This window comes from Plectropomus leopardus, chromosome 10 (genome assembly GCF_026936395.1).
Source record: "Plectropomus leopardus strain MGB_pleo_1.0 chromosome 10, ASM2693639v1, whole genome shotgun sequence".
Classification (NCBI taxonomy): Eukaryota; Metazoa; Chordata; class Actinopteri; order Perciformes; family Serranidae; genus Plectropomus; species Plectropomus leopardus.
The window spans coordinates 17,445,883-17,464,590 of NC_142185.1; the positions used below are offsets into that span (position 1 = coordinate 17,445,883).

General features: G+C 40.5%; 1 protein-coding gene across 1 annotated transcript in view; it reads left to right on the plus strand.

Annotated features, from left to right (window-relative positions):
* Positions 1-18,708, plus strand: part of myo10l3 (myosin X, like 3) — a 72,884-nt gene that overhangs the window by 36,443 nt on the left and 17,733 nt on the right. Inside the window, exons 11-21 of the mRNA XM_042494647.2 lie at positions 522-640; positions 2,811-2,957; positions 4,236-4,336; positions 4,689-4,755; positions 6,723-6,815; positions 7,881-7,949; positions 12,023-12,105; positions 12,207-12,315; positions 14,253-14,333; positions 16,972-17,096; positions 17,307-17,421. Coding sequence (XP_042350581.2) covers positions 522-640; positions 2,811-2,957; positions 4,236-4,336; positions 4,689-4,755; positions 6,723-6,815; positions 7,881-7,949; positions 12,023-12,105; positions 12,207-12,315; positions 14,253-14,333; positions 16,972-17,096; positions 17,307-17,421 — 1,109 coding nt within the window. The remainder of the gene's footprint in view (positions 1-521; positions 641-2,810; positions 2,958-4,235; positions 4,337-4,688; positions 4,756-6,722; positions 6,816-7,880; positions 7,950-12,022; positions 12,106-12,206; positions 12,316-14,252; positions 14,334-16,971; positions 17,097-17,306; positions 17,422-18,708) is intronic.

The window sequence follows — 18,708 nt, forward strand, 5'->3', positions numbered from 1 at the left end:
TTTAAGGAAATGTTGAAAACAACAGCTTGAAGTGCTAGATTCAAAATGCATATGAGGTTTATTTAACAGGGTGGAAATATTTCATATTTAATGCTATTTAAGGGAAATAATAGGAACATTTTGCAAGGCCCAACCCAAATGTCCAGTTTTTTCTACTGGAATTTATTGCAGAAAACCACATTTTTCTTATGCAGATGATTAGCTCATCAGTGACGTTGGACCACTCCGCTGTACTCCTCATGCCCCTGAGTTTGACTGACATTGCACTCGCAGACAGAGCTCTGAACAGGCTGTAACATGAGCTCAAGGCTCCTTTGTTCGCTGTGTCTGACCTCTTTTCCAACAAACCGGTGAACTACAGTAACTGCAGAGAACTACAACCCAGCCAGCAGAGTAGAGTTTCCTATAGACCGTATAGGATCACAGTCTATATGTTGCGTCTGTTGTTTGACATCAATAGGAGACACCTGAATGTTATATGAACACCACATCTTATACATTAGTGTACATGTGTGTTGCAGTTGTCAGTAACGTCAGCGAGCTGCTCGGCCTGGACTCCTTCCAGCTGTCAGAGGTGTTGACCCAGCGCTCCATGATCCTCAGAGGAGAGGAGATCTGCTCACCCCTCACGGTGGAGCAGGTAACAACACATCCAGCCTCGTTTCAGGAATCACACCGCTCCATTATATCACAGATTTCAGGGATTGTTCCGATGTCTGCTCTGTCTGTTTTCCTTGAAGTAGAGACACTGAAACACACAGTAGATGCCTGTTTGTTGCCCCCTCTCCCTCCCCTGTCCCGGTGACACACACACACACACACAGAGCCTTTCTCCCCCACATGCCTCTCCAGATCCCTTGCGTGACTCCCAGCCATTTCCTGCTTTTTGTCTGCCAGATTCCTGGCACAATAAAGCCATCGTGATAGTGATCTGAGTCAAAAGCACAATAGAGCCAATGACTGAGGGTGAAGTGAGAGTCTTCTCCTCTGGAGGCAGCGCAGCCAGGCACCAAAACGTTGGCGTAATAACTTTCTTTCTGCTTCAAATGTCTGTAATTAATGTGAATATTTCACAAGTCTTCATCTGCTGTTATCCCTTTCACCATACGCCAAAAGAACATTCTGACGCATGACACAATCCTATTTTGGCTGAGCTCAAACTTCCAGCCCACTCATGCGCATAAATATCAGTGCATATGCAGAACGGACCTTTACTATTATCACAGTGACACGAAAGTCACAAGTAAGCTTTTCATGAACAGACAAAGACCTTGTGCTGTCACCCTGCCGCTGCTTGTTCAGCCTGGCCTTTGAAGCAGCTTGTCTCTTAATAGAGTTCATTATTCCAGTCCTGGAGTCGGTAAGAATGACTTCTTCTCACAGTGGCCAGGGGTCACCCACCCCACGACTGCCTGCACTAGGCCCCCCTCTCCCCTCCCACCCCTCATCCTGGACAAACAGCCATTCTTCTCACCCCTGTGACGGAGATCCTGGAGCCACCAGCACTCTGTTCACACCCGCTGGTTGCAAGAGGTGACGGGGCATGATGGATTACTCAAAAGCCCAGGAGCATTGTTGCCCCCAAATACAGTACACACCGCCACACTCTTGTTTTGTTTTCAATTTAAGCACAATGCTTGTGGAGGAAGTGTAGCTGGCAAGCTCAAGCTTTTTATACTCGCACACGGATGGTGTCTGGCTGGAAGGCCGACTTCACGGCAGCTGGAGAGAATAGGAGCTGGGTCAGACGGTGAAATAGATTTACACATTTGTTCAACTTGGTTGTGGAAATTAGCAGAGTTTGTGACAAATTTAACAGCTGCCTCATCAATTACAGAGAAGTTGAATCGACGCTAATTTGAAACAATTACAATTTATGCTCTGTCTTTCTGGAGCTTGTGAGAAAAAGGTATAACAATGTACAGTTAGGTGTCATTTCATGGTGCAGGTTAACCCTTTCAAACTTGGATTGACACCTTTCTTTCTTGCGCTGCAATCCGACACCTTTCACAAGTATTTTATACTTTTAACCCTGAGCAGATTCGCTTGATTTCTTTCAAAAACATGGGGCAAAAAGGCAATGAGCAACTTCACAAGACTTATCAGCACAAATTGTAATAAATTAGATTTGGAAAGTTATTTAAAAAAAAATGTCCAGAAAACTATATTTATAATTGTCACATGAATATCTTTGAATAAATTATCTATTTTTCAATGGTATTATAATTTTCATGGTATTTTTTGAGGTTATGTCATTTTTTTTTTTTTTTTACATTTCTGTTTTGTATTTTATTTACTTATTTATTGGTAATTTTCAGGAAATCTACTTGTCATTTCTTTTCCGTCGCTCATTGCCTTCTCATGTTTTTGAAGGAAATCAGAACAATTTGTGTTTGTGTTTTGTGTATGTTTATGTATTTGTCTTTGTTTTCACTTGATTTTATAACTGTAACAACAAATACTGCCTGCAGCGCGTCAGTCTTAAGATATGTAGGTGATAATCCGCACTGTCTATTGTAGTCTTACCTGCTGCCTGCAGACGGACGCTGACACAACACACCTTTTGTCTCCAAACCACTATTTGTTTTATGGGCACACGCACAACTGAGGGCCTCACACACACCTCGTCACAATCAAACACATCATTGTTTTTAACGACTTCAATCGCCATCAGATAGAACTAATGACATGTATATGGTGATGTAGTGAATGTGGTGTTTAAGATGCAGTCTGCCAAGTTTCCTCTCTCATTATTTATTTCACCTTTGGTATCCATGGTGACGCTGGTCTCTTTGTGTCATGATTCGCAGGCGGTGGACTCGCGGGACTCGGTTGCCATGGCACTTTACTCTCAATGTTTCTCCTGGATCATAATGAGGATCAACCAGAAGATCAAAGGCAAAGACAACTTCAAGTCCATCGGCATCCTGGACATCTTCGGCTTTGAGAACTTTGAGGTGAAAGTTCACTCGTCTAATTTTAGCCTTACACAACAAACTATTTCCCTTAACTCAGTTTCTGTGTATGAGCTACTGGGTTCTTCAAATACACAAAATGTCCTCTCAGAGTTTTAAGAGATTTAGTTATCTCATGTGAAAGATTTGAGTATTTCCTTGTGTCTGTGCTCTTCCTGCTGGTTTCGCATGGGCGTGCTCATAAAGGTGATGTCATATACTTCTCTGCACCGGATTTACAAACATGTCAGTTGAATTTTCTGATGACATGTGAAACAGTACAGGCACTGCTTTAATAGTTAAATTAGATTTATTTTATCTGATAGGGGCGATGCAATTTAACATAATTTCAGTACAGAGCATAAAACTGATGTGCTGTACAGAGAGTTTATTACTAGAGCTAATTTTCAACTCTTGTCCCTGGTTGAGCTTTTACATGTATAATGCAGTATCATAAACATGCACTAATACACCTTGGTAATTTGCTAACAACTAACTAAAGATGGGTACAGCTCTGGTTGGTGTGAGCCAGCACTTAACCTCTGTTGTAAAAGATTTTATATCTGGAATTAATTTGATTCAGTTGGTATTGGCTCTCAGGGTTCACAATCCTTTATGGAGAAAGCTGATTGTCCAAATCTAGATCTACAATGTGGTCGACACGCCAATGCGGGGCCACCTCTTCACTGCCTTTGACATGCTTTACCCGTCTTTTCATGTTGCTGTAGTCAGTGGCATCATGCTTGTTAACATTTTCCTGTCTTTTGTGGATGTTTGCTTGCTTCTGATGAATCTCAAGAGCAGTGGCAATGTTGAAGTCTGCTGCAGGACTGAAATTACTGAAAACATTTTTTATATTAATCTCAAGTAGACCCATAGAGACATGTGCGTACCAAAATTTAACAGGTTCTCTCTGCTTGGAACGTAGTTGGGGGAATTATTTTTTTTAGCTCCCTAATACAAAAGAAAGCCTCGGTCCCACCTCTGCAATGTAAACAAGTGTGATGTGAGAAATTCTTGCACACAAACACCGAGAATGGACTTTTCTATGACATAAAAGAGGTAAAAAAACACATTTGCATACTGAGGTAGTACTCTTGATTTTTCAGTGAGGTGGACTGTGTAGATGTAATTTTAAGAATTTTTCATCAGGAAATTGAACTTTTCTGTGGTGAAAACGTAATAATCAAAGCAGAGTATTTTTGCACATCTTCATACATATCTGAGGGGGATCTTTAAGCCACAGAACTTGCTTTTAAATTTTGCTCTTCCCTCCTGTAGGTGAACCGGTTTGAACAGTTTAACATCAACTACGCCAACGAGAAACTCCAGGAGTATTTCAACAAGCACATCTTCTCACTGGAACAGCTGGAGTACAACAGGTAAAGATTTTTGTCACATCCAAACAATTGAGTGACGTACTATATTTCTTCAGATTAGGCTTGTGTGCTGTTGGATACATTGAAAACAAAACAAGACATTTCGTGTGCTGGAGACTGTCCCACAGACAGATAGTGCTGGGGATGGGGGTTGGGCCTCCTGACAGGGATGCAGGCAAACTGCCAGAGGCTTGGAATTGGCTCAGTTTCTCCCCCAGACAGTTGTTTTCTTGTAAAATGGGCCAGCAGCTTGGACATGGCTCATTTCATCACATGCTCATGTTGGACAATACAGCCATTGTGTCTCCCTAGTTGTTTATGTTTATATATATACATGGTGTGTGTGTCCTGACAGGGAGGGAATCCAGTGGGAGGCCATAGACTGGATGGATAACGCAGAGTGTCTGGATCTCATAGAAAAGGTAACCCAGAGAGAGCAAAGTCACCACCAGCATCGACCGCTAACCGCCAGCCAGAGCGTGCTGTTGACCCAGACGCCACACTGTGCTTACATTGACCTCCATCTCCTACTCTGTCATTATATAGTCTCATTTTGCATGTTGTGTGCACAGTAATGTACACCAGTTAGCGGCTGGAGGCATGGTTGAAATGAAGCATTAAGACAGTTTGTTTTATTTTATCACCATGGTTATATTGAAGGTAATAACTGAGTTTCAAGAGAGCTGGACATCTGTCTGAGAGGGTCAAACTTCCAAAATTTAGGGGAAGCGTGTAGGCTGCTCCACAGCCATCTTATACCTACTTATATTTCATTCATTTCACTCATTCTTGGAAATTGGGACAAAACCTTACTTTTTTGGGTCTCAGATGAGGTCGGGAAATAGATTTTAACAGATCCAAGTCTTGACTGTTAAAACTTGTAATGGGCCAACCTCCCGGTGATTCTGTTTTTTTTCTTAAAAAGCATACATAATGGATGTCAGAGGTGAGGTGTGACGAAGTTGACATCTTACAGAGTTGAGAAAATGTTTTATATTTATTAATTTCACAGCAGTGGTAGTGAGAACACATATCATTTTTCAAAGTTGCTAAGATTTCTCTTAATGCAAATCAAAATACTTATATTTGAACCATAATTCTTTTTTTCTTTCAAATTTATAATGTTATGAATGGCTGGAAAACACAATAGAAATAATATTTAATTATTTAATGAAATTATCAAAAATAGAAAGCTTACCAATACTTGAGCGGCATTCCCGCCTTTTTCAAAACCAGGTAGAGGGCCAGGAACTATCCCCTTTCATGCTTGATTAAACATTGTTTTTGTAGAAATCTGAAGAAGGTGACAAAAATCTGGGATATATCTTTAACCCTTTAAAATCCGGAGCGATGTCAGTTTTCTTGTGCTACTTTCAGGTTTCTTTCACAAGTATTTAAACCTTTGAACCCTGAGCAAACTGGTGCTATTTCTTTCAAAAACATGGGCGATAAGAAAATAAGCAACTTGGTAAGAAATGTTTGACAAAATGTCAGACATTAGTAGATTTAGAAAAAAAAATATGTAAAAAGCTAGGGGCAAAAATGTCAAGGGGAAAAAGATTTATAATTGTCATAATTACATAATTAAATTATTATAATAATTATAATTATCATTTTTATACTTTTTTACGTATTTTCCTTTTTACTTTGATTTTTTTAATGAATTTTCAGGTACTTTTTTTTTAACACTTTTTAGTAGATCATGCACATTTTTGAGTCATTTTTTTCTTTCAATGGCCATTGTTTCTCACCATGTTTTTGAAAGAAAGCAAGGCTGTTTGCTCAGATTTCAAAGGGTTAAAGGGACAACATTTTTTGCAAAACACATTTATTTTGTAACATTTCATTTTTATGCTAATGTCATCTGTACATACTGTTATTTTAGATTTTTAAGGCTTTTTAAACATTTTAAGATGGTTTAAAGTTGTGAATTCTTGTCTGTGTTTTTTGGCACACAGCAATTTAGAAAACCTGGAAGCATTCATGCATATTAGTTCTTTGAAAATAATGTTTCACCCCAGAAACATAATGAGTGTGTTAATTATAGTATATAGTATTATAGTTATAATTTTAAGGGTTTTTTTGTAGAACATGATTTGTCCCAATTCTTAAGAATGGATGATTTATGATTTAGTTTGATGACCCTTCATAAGAGGATTCCTGCTGTATTAGTGTGTAACTGTGAGGTTAGGTGTTGCTGCCAAAAATCAAGCCTGCTCAGTGAAACTTAATTTTGTTAATAAAAGAACTGAATGAATTCTTCTGCTGTTTCCTGGACACATTGTTATAATAAAAGCACCCAGATGTGTCCCAATGGGATTAGAACTAGTTCTGTCATGACTGAGGTGTGCTTCACCCTCTCTGCTCCTCTTGTCTGTCTCCCCTTTAGAAACTGGGCATGTTGGCTCTTATCAATGAGGAGAGTCGCTTCCCCAAAGGCACAGACTACACCCTCCTGGAGAAACTGCACAGCCGACACGCCGTGAGTCCTCACGCACACATGAAAACAAACATACATCTTTCACACGTCCCAGGGGAGACACTCACAGAGACATAAAAATGATCCATATCCCTCCACCACCCACCAGCTCAGACAGCCGCAAAGAGTTATACCTCACCTTCGGCTGATGAATTGCCTTGGGTGCAGAGTTGAACGTCTGTGCAGCACTCGTACACGCCTCCGAGCGCTCTCACATGCAAACACAACAATGCTGAAATGTGATAAGCCATTCTTCGGGACTGATCAGCATTGTGTGCAGGAGAAAAGAGTGTCCTCAGAAAACCCAGCTGTGTTTTCAATAGGCTGATGGGAAAAACAGAAGAGGTACAAAATGAGACCTAAGAACTGGCTGACCTCTCCCTGAGGTGTCTGAAACATATGCTGAGTTTTAAGGTCATGGTCAAAGGAATTTTAGAGAGCGTAGCTGTGTCATTTCATGCAGGAGACGTCATTAGTGCTGACATCATTAGCTGATAACTTCATTAGTTGATTGGTAGAAAACGTAACTGCTGAATCATTATTTAGCAAGGAAAAATGCTAAAGTTTCAGCCTCTCAAATGAGAGGATTTTTTTGTTCTCTGTTATATAACTAAATACATGAATTATTTTATATTTAGTCAGATTACATAATACAGAAAAAACCTCAATACAAAGGTAATGACAAAGCAACAGAGAAACCCTTTGTTTCAAGGAAGTGAAGAAAACGTAAACAGGATGAGAGTGTCATTGTAAATGTATAGATTGATTTTTGATTATGGGACTGTTGATCAGACAAAAAAAAGACAACAACTAGGCTTCTGGAAAATTATGAGAAAGGGACACATGTTAAAAAAGCTTTTGTGTCTAGTTCTATCCTAACCTCAGAGACCAACATCTGTAGAATAAACTAGAAAACCGGATATTGATAATGTTAATATTCATCAATTGAAGCCCTCTGAACTCCTGCTTGGAGTTCTCAGTGTTCTCTGAGTACTTTGATTAACGCTAATTAATTAGACATGAAGAGCATTTCTGAAGGTCAGTGGTCTCTTTGTCCCTCCTTCTCAGACAAACCCGTACTATGTGAAGCCCAGAGTGACCGACCACCAGTTTGGCATCAAGCACTACGCTGGAGAGGTAATTAACAACACACACACACACACGCACACACGCACACGCACACGCACACACACACACACACACACACACACACACACACACACACACACACACACACACACACAGATACAGAGCAACGACCAGCTTCCTGAATGAGTATGTTGGGGAAGTGAGGTAGTTTTTGGATGGGCAGCAGGGTTGTCTCTGCCAAAATCAGCTACAGGATGTTGATGCTGCCCCCCTCCACTGTCTTTTTCCCTGAGTCAGGAGAAACTGCTTCACCGTCATCCTCTCTTTCCTTTTCTTACATGATGAGCGGAGATTCCCTCTGACGGAAGTGTAGAGAAAGGCAAAATAAGGGAAGAGAGTGAGAGTGGACAGCGGAGGAGGGATGTGTGTGGGGAGAGTAGAAAGATCAGCCTTGATAAAGAATGGCCTCATGAAGCGCCTGCCTCAGACAAGGTCTCCTCAGTGTGAGTGTGGCAGCGCAGTCACAAGCCTGGCATGGACGTGTATGGTAATGACTTGGTCCAGAGAGGACAGGCAGGCCAACCAGTTGTTCTCTCTCTCTCTCTGTCCAGTGTGTCGCCTCTCTGAAAGCTTCTTCTGTTATCTCAACTGGTGCTGCAAGTTCAGCGGGAAAACAGTAGCCTCCCCCCATAGATTTAATTATCTGTGTGGTGCCGGGGTCCCAGTGTAATCCAATTTCCAATTTGACTGAATATCGACAGTGGTGGATGAAGTACCTGAAAGCCATACTAAAAAAAGTACAGATATCTTAACAGAAAATGACTTTGGTAGGAGTCAAAGTCACCAATTAGAATATTACTTTAATGAAAGTATCTGATATTTACTGTAAAAATGTAATTTATGATATTAAATCTCCCTAAGTATTGAAAGTAAAAGCACAAGTTTATGCTGTTATGTGCTTTGTAACATACTCCACCTGAGCCCATAATACAATTGAAGAAAAACTAAGTCTTTTTTAAAATTAAAAGATTGAAAGAACAAAATCCATTTCTTCATTTGTCCATTTCTCCCTATTTCGTAGTGAGTAGCTAAAATGCTTACGGTAAAATGTAGTGGAGTAAAAGTGAAAGTTGACAGAAGTATGAAAATTCAAGTAAAGTATAGATACTCCCAAAAATCACTCAAGTACTGTAAGAAATTATTATTATTTTGTTACATCACACCACTGAATATGGATTAAATTTGGGACATTTCAGTTACAAATTTTGCTTGAGAATTAAAACCAATATCAGACTTAATGCTGTGAATTGTACAAGGAATCCTCTAATCTGGTGAAATATTATAAATATTGTTTACATTTCAGATACACGATGCAGGATTTTCCTTAAAAAACAAACAAAAAAAAAAACAGTGTAGAGACTCATACAAAAGTGATCGCTCTCAGTCATTACTTATGACCCACTCTCAATTTGTGGCGGTGTATTTTTATGCAGCCCTCTGCTGTAACGTCTTATTTTGGGACGTTTATGGGCGTGTGCTGTCACAGCGCTCATGTTAGGTTGAGGCTTTATTAAAAGGTAGCAGCCAGGTGTCAGACAGTAAGCAGCAGGCATCCAAGAGACATGGGGGAGGAAATAATGCAAATTTATTGAGGCAGAACACCAAACAAGAACGTTGCAGAGTCCTGCAGAGTATTCTCTTAAGAATTGGCCCTAAAGCAGTTGCATTAATATTCTTTTTTATTTAACATGAACACACTGTAGCAGTCAACACAATAAAGTCCAACTCTACAATCAGTGAGCATTGTGTGACCAGAAAAAAAAGTGCATCATAAAAAGCGTTTTAGCGCAGGGTGTAATGCTGAGACGGTACATGTCATGAGGACACAAGTGTGTTATTACTTGTAGTTAGCGATGAGGCTTCGGAAACAGTCATTTTCAACAATGCTGTACTAACGTAAACACAAATGCCTTCTCCAGTGATATTTTTTTCAGACAATTTTGCAGATTGCTGGGTACTATCTTGCTCAATGGTTGTTTTATTTTTCTATATTTTTGGTATTTCCACAATATTTCACCTCAGTTTTGGACACATTACATTTGGCTTAGCTTTTCTCCAGCTCCCCCCTGACTTCACAGTTTTCAAATCCAAAAGGCAACCAGACATCTGCCGTTAGGCATGGCAGTGCCCAGTGGAGCAGCACCCGGCACGTTGAATTTAACTGGCGTTTGATTGACTCTCACATGACCAAATCTCTTTGTGCAAAGAAGGCTGGTCATGCAAGATTATTAGGATTAAAGCTTCATGCATTCACCGAAAAAGGCATATATTAAAAGATAGATCTCAGGATTTAATGAGTCGATATTGGATTATTTCAATTAAGATCAGTTTCAGTTTTTTTAAATGCATCTTTTCTTAACTTTAACAAAAAAAAAACCAACTCATCACACCTTGTACATTTTAAAAACATTTCTGTGTCTCAAAAGCAATAATGCAAACATGCAGCTTTTCAAATGCAATGTTGCAGATTTACTGTATTTTATGTTTGTGGATTCATTGTTTGCACGAGTAGTTCACCTGAAAGATTGTGCATTCAAACTTTGTGCAATTCTTCATTTCTCTATGGCATCATGAGACCATCCCAGTTAACTGAACCTGGGACTGACAGACACAGAGAGCCTTTTGTACGAGTCTATTCCAATGCGAGAGGAATGGAGTGTAATTAGTGTGTCTGTGATTTATAAATACATGTGTCGTCAAGTTTGAATCTCATGGCTCCCCATGAGCCTCGAGGCTTGGGAATCGGGGATGGGGGTTGTTATTGGATTACAGTATACACGAACACAGCTGTGAATACAAACTCACATACACGCATGTGCAGACCTGTGTTTGTGATTAGATTATAGTATTTAGTGTTATTTTTCTGCCTTTTCCTGCATGAACTACTTTATATGCACTTTTGTTTTCATGCAAACACCCACACACACGCAAGCTCATAGTGCATTGCATGTGGGGCGGGCAGAGGAATGCCGTGTTGCTAAGATGAAGCCTGAACAGACCTCAACAGGTGACTGCATTAACACAGAGCCACTCAGCTGGCCCGGCCCCTTGTCTTTGGTCGCACCGAGCACTCAAAACATGCATTTACAGTCCCCACTCATGTCACATTTTGTCCACGTAATTGTGTGAATGTTTTCATCTGTAAACATGTATCACTCAGTCTGAATAATCAGTCTCCAGAAGATAAAAATTTCCGCATATGAGTATGAGCGAATTAACTTTACTTCTGTTCTTGTGACATAATTGTGCTGGAGTGACATTAAACATTGAAACAGTTCAAATATGGGTCAATAATGACCCCTTTGCTTAAAAATAGTTTTATTTAGAGTTTAAATCATCTGCTTTTCTGAGGTCAATTTAGCAAAAACTGTGCTAACAATGCAACCATCGCCGATGTAGTACTTACTGTATGTGCATACATGTACCAATTCATGCTTCATTATCCTTTAATTAACGGAGTAGTTTATAAGATTTAGGGGGATTTAGTGGCATCTAGCGGTGAGGATTGCAACCAGTTGAAACTTCAAAAACTTCTTATTTTCAGGTGATTATACACTAAAGAAAACATACACATTATTTTATATTCCATTTCTGTCTAATTTATCCCCCTAAATCCTGTATGCTGGACCTTTATTTCATATTTGGAATAAAATTTTTTATATCTTCCTTTACATGACAACTGCAAACATCGCAATGGTTTTGAAACATGAAATCACCAACAACAAAAACAGACAGTAAATATGTGTTGCCATGTATTATTTTTGTGTCTCCATGATTCTCTATTCAGCTCTAAGGACATTTGACTTTTATGAGTGGACATGTTCCATTGCTTAACACAATATTTGAAAAGCTGGGATTATATTTTTAGACACTGCTGCAAATCACTCTGATGCAAATCAGAAATTAATATCCTCTACTCATATGTTTATTATTTTATGCTCATTTTACTCCATTTTGTCGTATTTATTTTCAGTAGTTCTTTGTGTTCTAGCTCTTTTCTTAGACCGTAGATGAAATCACACTCCGCTCTTACTCATTTGTAAAAATGTCACCTCTCTTAGGTGCTTTATGATGTGCGTGGGATCCTGGAGAAGAACAGAGACACCTTCAGAGACGACATCTTGTTTATTCTCAAGGACAGCAGGTGAGCAGATCACACTCCTCTCCTCTTGCATACAAAACACACACCTGTATGATTAAGTTGCAAGTTTTTTCAATCCCTATTTCTGCACCGTGTGTCTGCAGGCTCGACTTCATCTACGACCTCTTTGAGCGTGTTGGTAGCAGAAGTGGAGATGAGACCCTAAAGATGGGCACGGCCCGACGCAAGCCCACCGTCAGCTCTCAGTTCAGGGTGAGACTGGAGCTTGCATGACCTAAATGTCACTCCCAGTGCATGTCTGTATGATTATGTCATCACACAGACAACAAGTTAATTGTCTCACATGTGTTGCTGCATGTAAGAATCACTTAACCCCTCAACTTTTGGCTGTCTGCCTTGGCACAGTGAGTGTGAGGGCAGAGAGTAAAAAGGAGGATAGAAACTATGGAGAGACAGAGGGGGAAGGAGAATGCTGCCAGTATATTTGATCTGCAGAGAATGATGGCTGATGGGATGTATGAAATATGTGGTTGTGGTGGTGTAGGCAGGGTGGGGGTGGGGGGCAGTTGAGGGCTTATCTTAGCATGTCCTAACTGCAGCGCGGGGAGAAGGAGCAGCGGAGGATTTGGCAGGCTGCCCTGGCCTACAGTTCCTAAAGGCAGGGGATTAGGGTTGATGGCTGGGCAGAGAGGGGCCAACCAGGGGCCACTCACGCTCTGCTCTGCCAGGCCAGGCCTCACTGGAGACAGGCTGTCTGAGGGAGCGAGCAGAGCGAGGCTGACATAGCCTGCAAGGTTCAAGGGGCCTCGAAGTGTGTTTTTGTATGAGGGTGTGTGTGGGTGTGATGGCACATATGGACTGTAACATATTACATTTAATCTGTACTTTTTTATGCATTTTTTCAATAACACTAAAGCACACTTTCTTAAAGGGACAATTCACCCTAAAATCAAAAATTCATATTTTCCCTCTTACTTCTAGAGCTATTTATCAATCTAGATTGTTTTGGTGTGAGTTGCCGAGTGTTGGAGATGTCGGCCGTAGAGATGTCTGCCTTCTCTTGAATATAATGGAAATAAATGGCACTCGGCTTTTGGTACTTAAAGTGCCGAAACGTACATTTGAAAATCTCAACAGCAGTGTCTCTTTCCAAATATCATGACCTGGTTACTCAAGATAATCCACAGACCTTGTTGTGAGCAGTTTCAAGTAGGAACTATTTTCTTTCTACAGAACTACACCCGCCAACCGTATCACTGTGCAGAAGCAAGTGTAATCTGCTCATGGACTAGATGCTCGTGCTTGTGACAGCACAATATTTAAACATTAGCCTCCTCCTCTGAGTTATAAAGTTAGCTTGTTCTAGGTGAGCTAGCAGTAGATGCACAGTTCCTTCTGTGTGGTGATGCTGTTGGCTGGAGTCATTTCTTCGAAAGAAAATAGTTCTTGAAACTGCTCACAACAAGGTCTGTGGATTATTTTGAGTAACCAGGTCAAGATTTCTGTTGTGATGTTTATTTTTTCGCACTTTGGGCACAACAAGCCTAATGCCATTTAGTTTCATTATATATTGGAGAGAAGGCAGATATCTGTACTGCGGATATCTCCAACATTTCGACTACTCACACCAAAACATTCTAGACTGATAAATAGCACTACAGGTAAGAGGAAATATTTGTATTTATGATTTCAGGATGTACTGTCCCTTTCACACATTCAACCTCAACATTTTAAATTTCAGGAATTTTACTTGTGTTAGAGTATTTTACATTTTTTTTATTGGTCATTTTACTGATGCAGGGTCCAATGGTGTTTCTATTTTTTTGCGACTTTTTATACTTTAATTTTACTGCATTTCAGATATTGTATGTTTTACCCCCAAATTAACATTTGCATAGTGCAAACCTTGCGAAAAACTGTCACCCTGCCAAACAATTTGTGGCTGTTTTTGAGTCCTAAAAGTCATTTTTTTAAGCAATTGAGAATCTGCCATTGCAGTAACACAATTTCAACGTATTTTAACAGAACTGAACTAGTTTTCTAACTTTTCAAAGATAAGGTGACCTTTTATCAACTCTGAGGCAGTGATGTATATGCATAAATAAATAGACATAAAAGAATATATTGAATTGAAGAACTAACGTCTGTGCCGTCTTGATCTTAATCCTCTTGTTGCTGATGTGTTTTAGGACTCTCTCCATTCCCTGATGGCCACACTAAGTGCCTCCAACCCCTTTTTTGTACGCTGCATCAAACCAAACATGGACAAGGTAGGTCATGCAAATTTCATTGCACAAAAAAAAAGAAAATGTCAGAAACCCTGCCAGGTCTTGTCAAGGTCAGCGCCTGCAAAGTTAAACCTCCTCGTTGCTATTCATAGCTCCCATTGCTCAGAGCTAATCTTCACTCATACAAATGTTCCACTTGAAAAGTAACCATTACTTTTTCTTTGTTTTTTTTTCCTGCAAATTCTCTTTACCAATAAACTGATAAGGCTCTCCTGCTTTTGTGCAAAGATATGCATTATGCTTCCTCAAATAAAAGAGCTGTGTACCAGCACATTCCTACCACTTTATCCCCTTTACCTAAGGTCAGAGGTCACTGCTGGCCACTCCAGCTGCAGCGGCTTGGCTAATGCTCTGCTGATCTGGCTGCATCAGTGGAATGCCAAGATAAGACCACAGTGCTGTGGCTGTAGTGCAGCCAGGAGGACATTTATTTACTAGGCCTCTACTCCTCCGCTGCTCTTTACCACATAACTGCAAATCCTTTTACAATGTGCACTGCGATCCAATTTTCTGATATTGGATAGTTGGAGAATAGGTTGTATTATGTTTCTTTACTCTCTGTGCGAGAGAGAAAATTGGTCGCTCCATAATCTAGTGGCGTTCTCTCTGTTATTGTTGGTTATTAATGTACACAGTGCAGTTATTGTCCTCTTCTCTCAGCTCCCACTCCCTTTGTGTCATTCCACACCTTCTCGCTTCCTTATTAGCATGGAAACTGTGCCGTCTTCCTCCCTCACCCGTCCCCGGCTCTGCCTAGCATTCGTTCACCTGGCCTCGGCCGGTCAAGATGGAACAAGCCGTGCCTCTGTTAATCCTGCAGAATGACAGGATTGCGTGCATGCAAACACACACACAATGTTGATTTATATGCACCCACCCTACTTGGAAAAAATGTCACTGAGGGAAGGGTCAGCTTTTTTCACTCAAACAAGTCAACATGCCGTACCTCTTTCAGTTCCCTAAATCCTCTGCTAAAGGGCAGAGTTCAGAGCTCGGGCGGGAGGGTGCATGTTTATGTGTGTGCACGTTGGATTATGAACATGAGCACATGCAAGCATGCCTTTGGCTATCAAAGTGTGTCTGTTTCCATGCATAGTAGCATTAGCCTGTAATTAGATTGACGCATTTGGGGAATGCTGTGGTCCTGCGCTGAGCTTATCCGGCGCTGTGTGCCCGCTGGGTGACAATGGCCTTCGTGCGGTTCTCTGTGGCAGGCGTTATAGAGGTGTAAGGTGGCAGACATCACAGATCCTTTCTAACAAGCAGGCCTGAGGATTATCAGTAATACAGAGCTGTGAACAATATAGCTGATTCCAGAAAGAAAGGCCTACCTGGTGTTTATCAACACTGTTCAAGTGTCTCTCAGATGGTGTGTGTTTTCTTTAGAGTAACCTGATTATTAATGTAAAATGATAACACTCCCCATGGTAATTTACGTTTTAGTTCAAGTTTAACATGATTCAGCATTAAGATGATTTGAATAGGTGTGTGGGCTTAGCAGTGGAAGATTATATTTGCCTGCAGTGTTTAACTGTCCCATATCTTTCAATCACAGATACAAAGCATAAGTAAGGCCTGTATGCATGTCAGTTTTCAATGCATAGCTGAAAATAAACTTAGAACTTTTAGTAGGGGTGTGAAAAAAATATTCATACACTTGAGTATTGTGATTTTATTTTTTGTCATACTGTGTTGATTCTCAAAAACGCTGTATTAATTATTAATTAAGAAATATGTGAAACAAGGATTTGTGGCAGCAGTTCATTTTTTTGTTGTCTTTAAATCTCAAGACTGCTAGATAGCAAATTTGAACTCTATCTTCATCCATTCAAAGACAATGTACCACCTTGCATACAGTATAGCAGTATATCGCTGTGTATTGAATTGTAATCCCTGTATCAAGATTCGTATTGTATTGCCTGATTCTCGCCAATTCACACAGCCCTCAGGGAGTGTTTTCACTGAAGCATTTTTTCCCGAGGCCAACATATTTGTTGGGTCTTTGCATGGGAGCGCTGTGTATTTATGCTACACTACAAACAGCAGCAGCATGACGAGGCACTGAGCGTCTATTCTGCGCTGAGCGCTGCAAGTTTGGCAGTTTTTACTGGTCAGTGAGAGTTGAAAATTTTTTGGGTAAAACACTGCGCCTGTCACTGTCACTTCCTGCCCAGCTGTCCAATCACAGTGGAGGAAGGGCGGGACAAACACCACAAAGACCAACCGTCACATCCTACAACTGCTGAACAAAAATAGAAGAGAAAAAATGTTGATAGGCTCTACTGTAGGCTATATATTGATTTATGTTTTCTCTCTTGGGGCCACATGGACCAGCGGGTCCTTTTCTCTCTTCCTTCAAGCTTCAGCCTTCCCTTCATCCAGAGCATGTACTCCACCTTATGCCGACATTTCCAAATCATCTCGACTGAAAGAACGCTGAGCCTCAAAAGAGCTCTCAGGCGCTCCAGGCTGGGCGTTTCCTGAGGAGTACACAAACAAACAAAAAAAACGCTTTGGGAGACACGGGGCCTAACTGTTAGTGTCATCATCCTATGAAAGGAATTAATTTGCATTTTGGTGTTTGAATTTTTCATTTTGCTTTGTTGTTTGTCATCTACAGAAGGCCGACCGGTTTGATCCCGATGTGGTCCTGAACCAGCTGAGATACTCTGGGATGCTGGAAACTGTGAAGATCCGCAGGGCTGGATTCCCTGTTCGTAGAACCTTTAAGGACTTCTACAACAGGTCAGCAAAATATATAAAAAACACTTTCCCCCAAAGCTGATGATTCACCTGAAAGTTGTTGAGTTATGTACACTGGACACTTGAGAAAACAAACCAAAAGCCAAACAAAAAAAATTGATCCCTCAAGTGCTGAAATCCCCAATATTGGTCATCTTCTCTTCTATTAATCTATATGTATGTGTGTGAGTTAATGTGTGTGTGTTTCCACAGGTACAAGATGATCCTGAAAAACAAAATCCACTCAGATGATGAGAAGCAGAGCTGCTTGGAGCTTCTCACACTTCATGACAAAGCCAAGACAGAGTGGCAACTTGGGAAGACAAAGGTGGAGCATGCACACACACACACACACACACACACACACACACACACACACACACACACACACACATGCACGCACGCTCGCAAGGACACACACTCACACACACACCATTACCACTGCCTAAACCCAGCCCCAACTCAGAACCGAACATTATCTGAAAACAAAGTCTGAACCCTAAAACTTTATGTGACTGTGTGGGGACAAACTTTCTGTCTCCAAAATGGGAGGTGAGTCCCCATAATGCAACTGTGTGAACAGATGTTTGTCCCCTCAATGTCATCATTACAAGTGCAAACACACACACACACACACACACACACACACACACACACGATTTCTGTAAGATGGACTGCAGGACACCAGTCAATCACCTACATTAGTGATACCCAACTTAAGGCCTGTGGACCAAATCTGGCCAGTAACGGGATGCACAGTGGCCAGTTGACCATTTTCTCTCTTTTTTTCTCCAATTATGCTTATTGGCTTTTTGTTCATTTTAAATTAACAGAACAAAGATTCACAAACACCATCCCTCCCATCCCAAATAACAAAACTTCCCTGGTAAAAGGAGAGACATAGACAACAATATTATCAGATATAAGCGAGTAATTACATATTTGCTTAATACAAAAAATAAACAAAAATAAATAAGGAAAAAATACAAGGAAAAAAAATAAATTCATAAATGAAATAATAATTATAATAACATGCTCATCAACCTTTCTCTTTTTGGGGGTACTTTGAATGCATGTAAGGTGCCAGAGTGCAAAATAAATTATTAAAATAAGAAAAAAAGAAACAGGTGCCTCTCGAGGACCTGTGCAGGACTTCTCTGGCTGGTTTTGCAGCATTTATTAATTATATATAATAAATATTATAAATGTTTGTTTGTTAACCAGCCCCTGGCCTCCTGTCATTTTGCAAAACTTGCCCCAGGGCAAAGCATGTTGAATATTTCTGATCCAAATGCTCATCAAAAAAACACGGTTTTTAAGCAGTTTTCTTTAACATATGGAGGACATGGACAACTGCATGCAGAAAACCCTGACAGCATATGGGTTCAATCTGGTGTCTTATGGGACTGATTCTTTCTTGGTAAGTCAAGCTGCTGTCATTCCCAAGCTGTTAATGTGTGCCACAGTTTGGACGGCCCCAACCGTGACTCATGTCCCAGAGATTTTTTCTGGCCGGTTGTGGTCAATCCTCTGCTCTCCTGTTGACAACCACAGAGTTAGATGGCTACTCCTTAAAAAACCCCTGACACCAACAACTGTTACTGTAACTGTAACC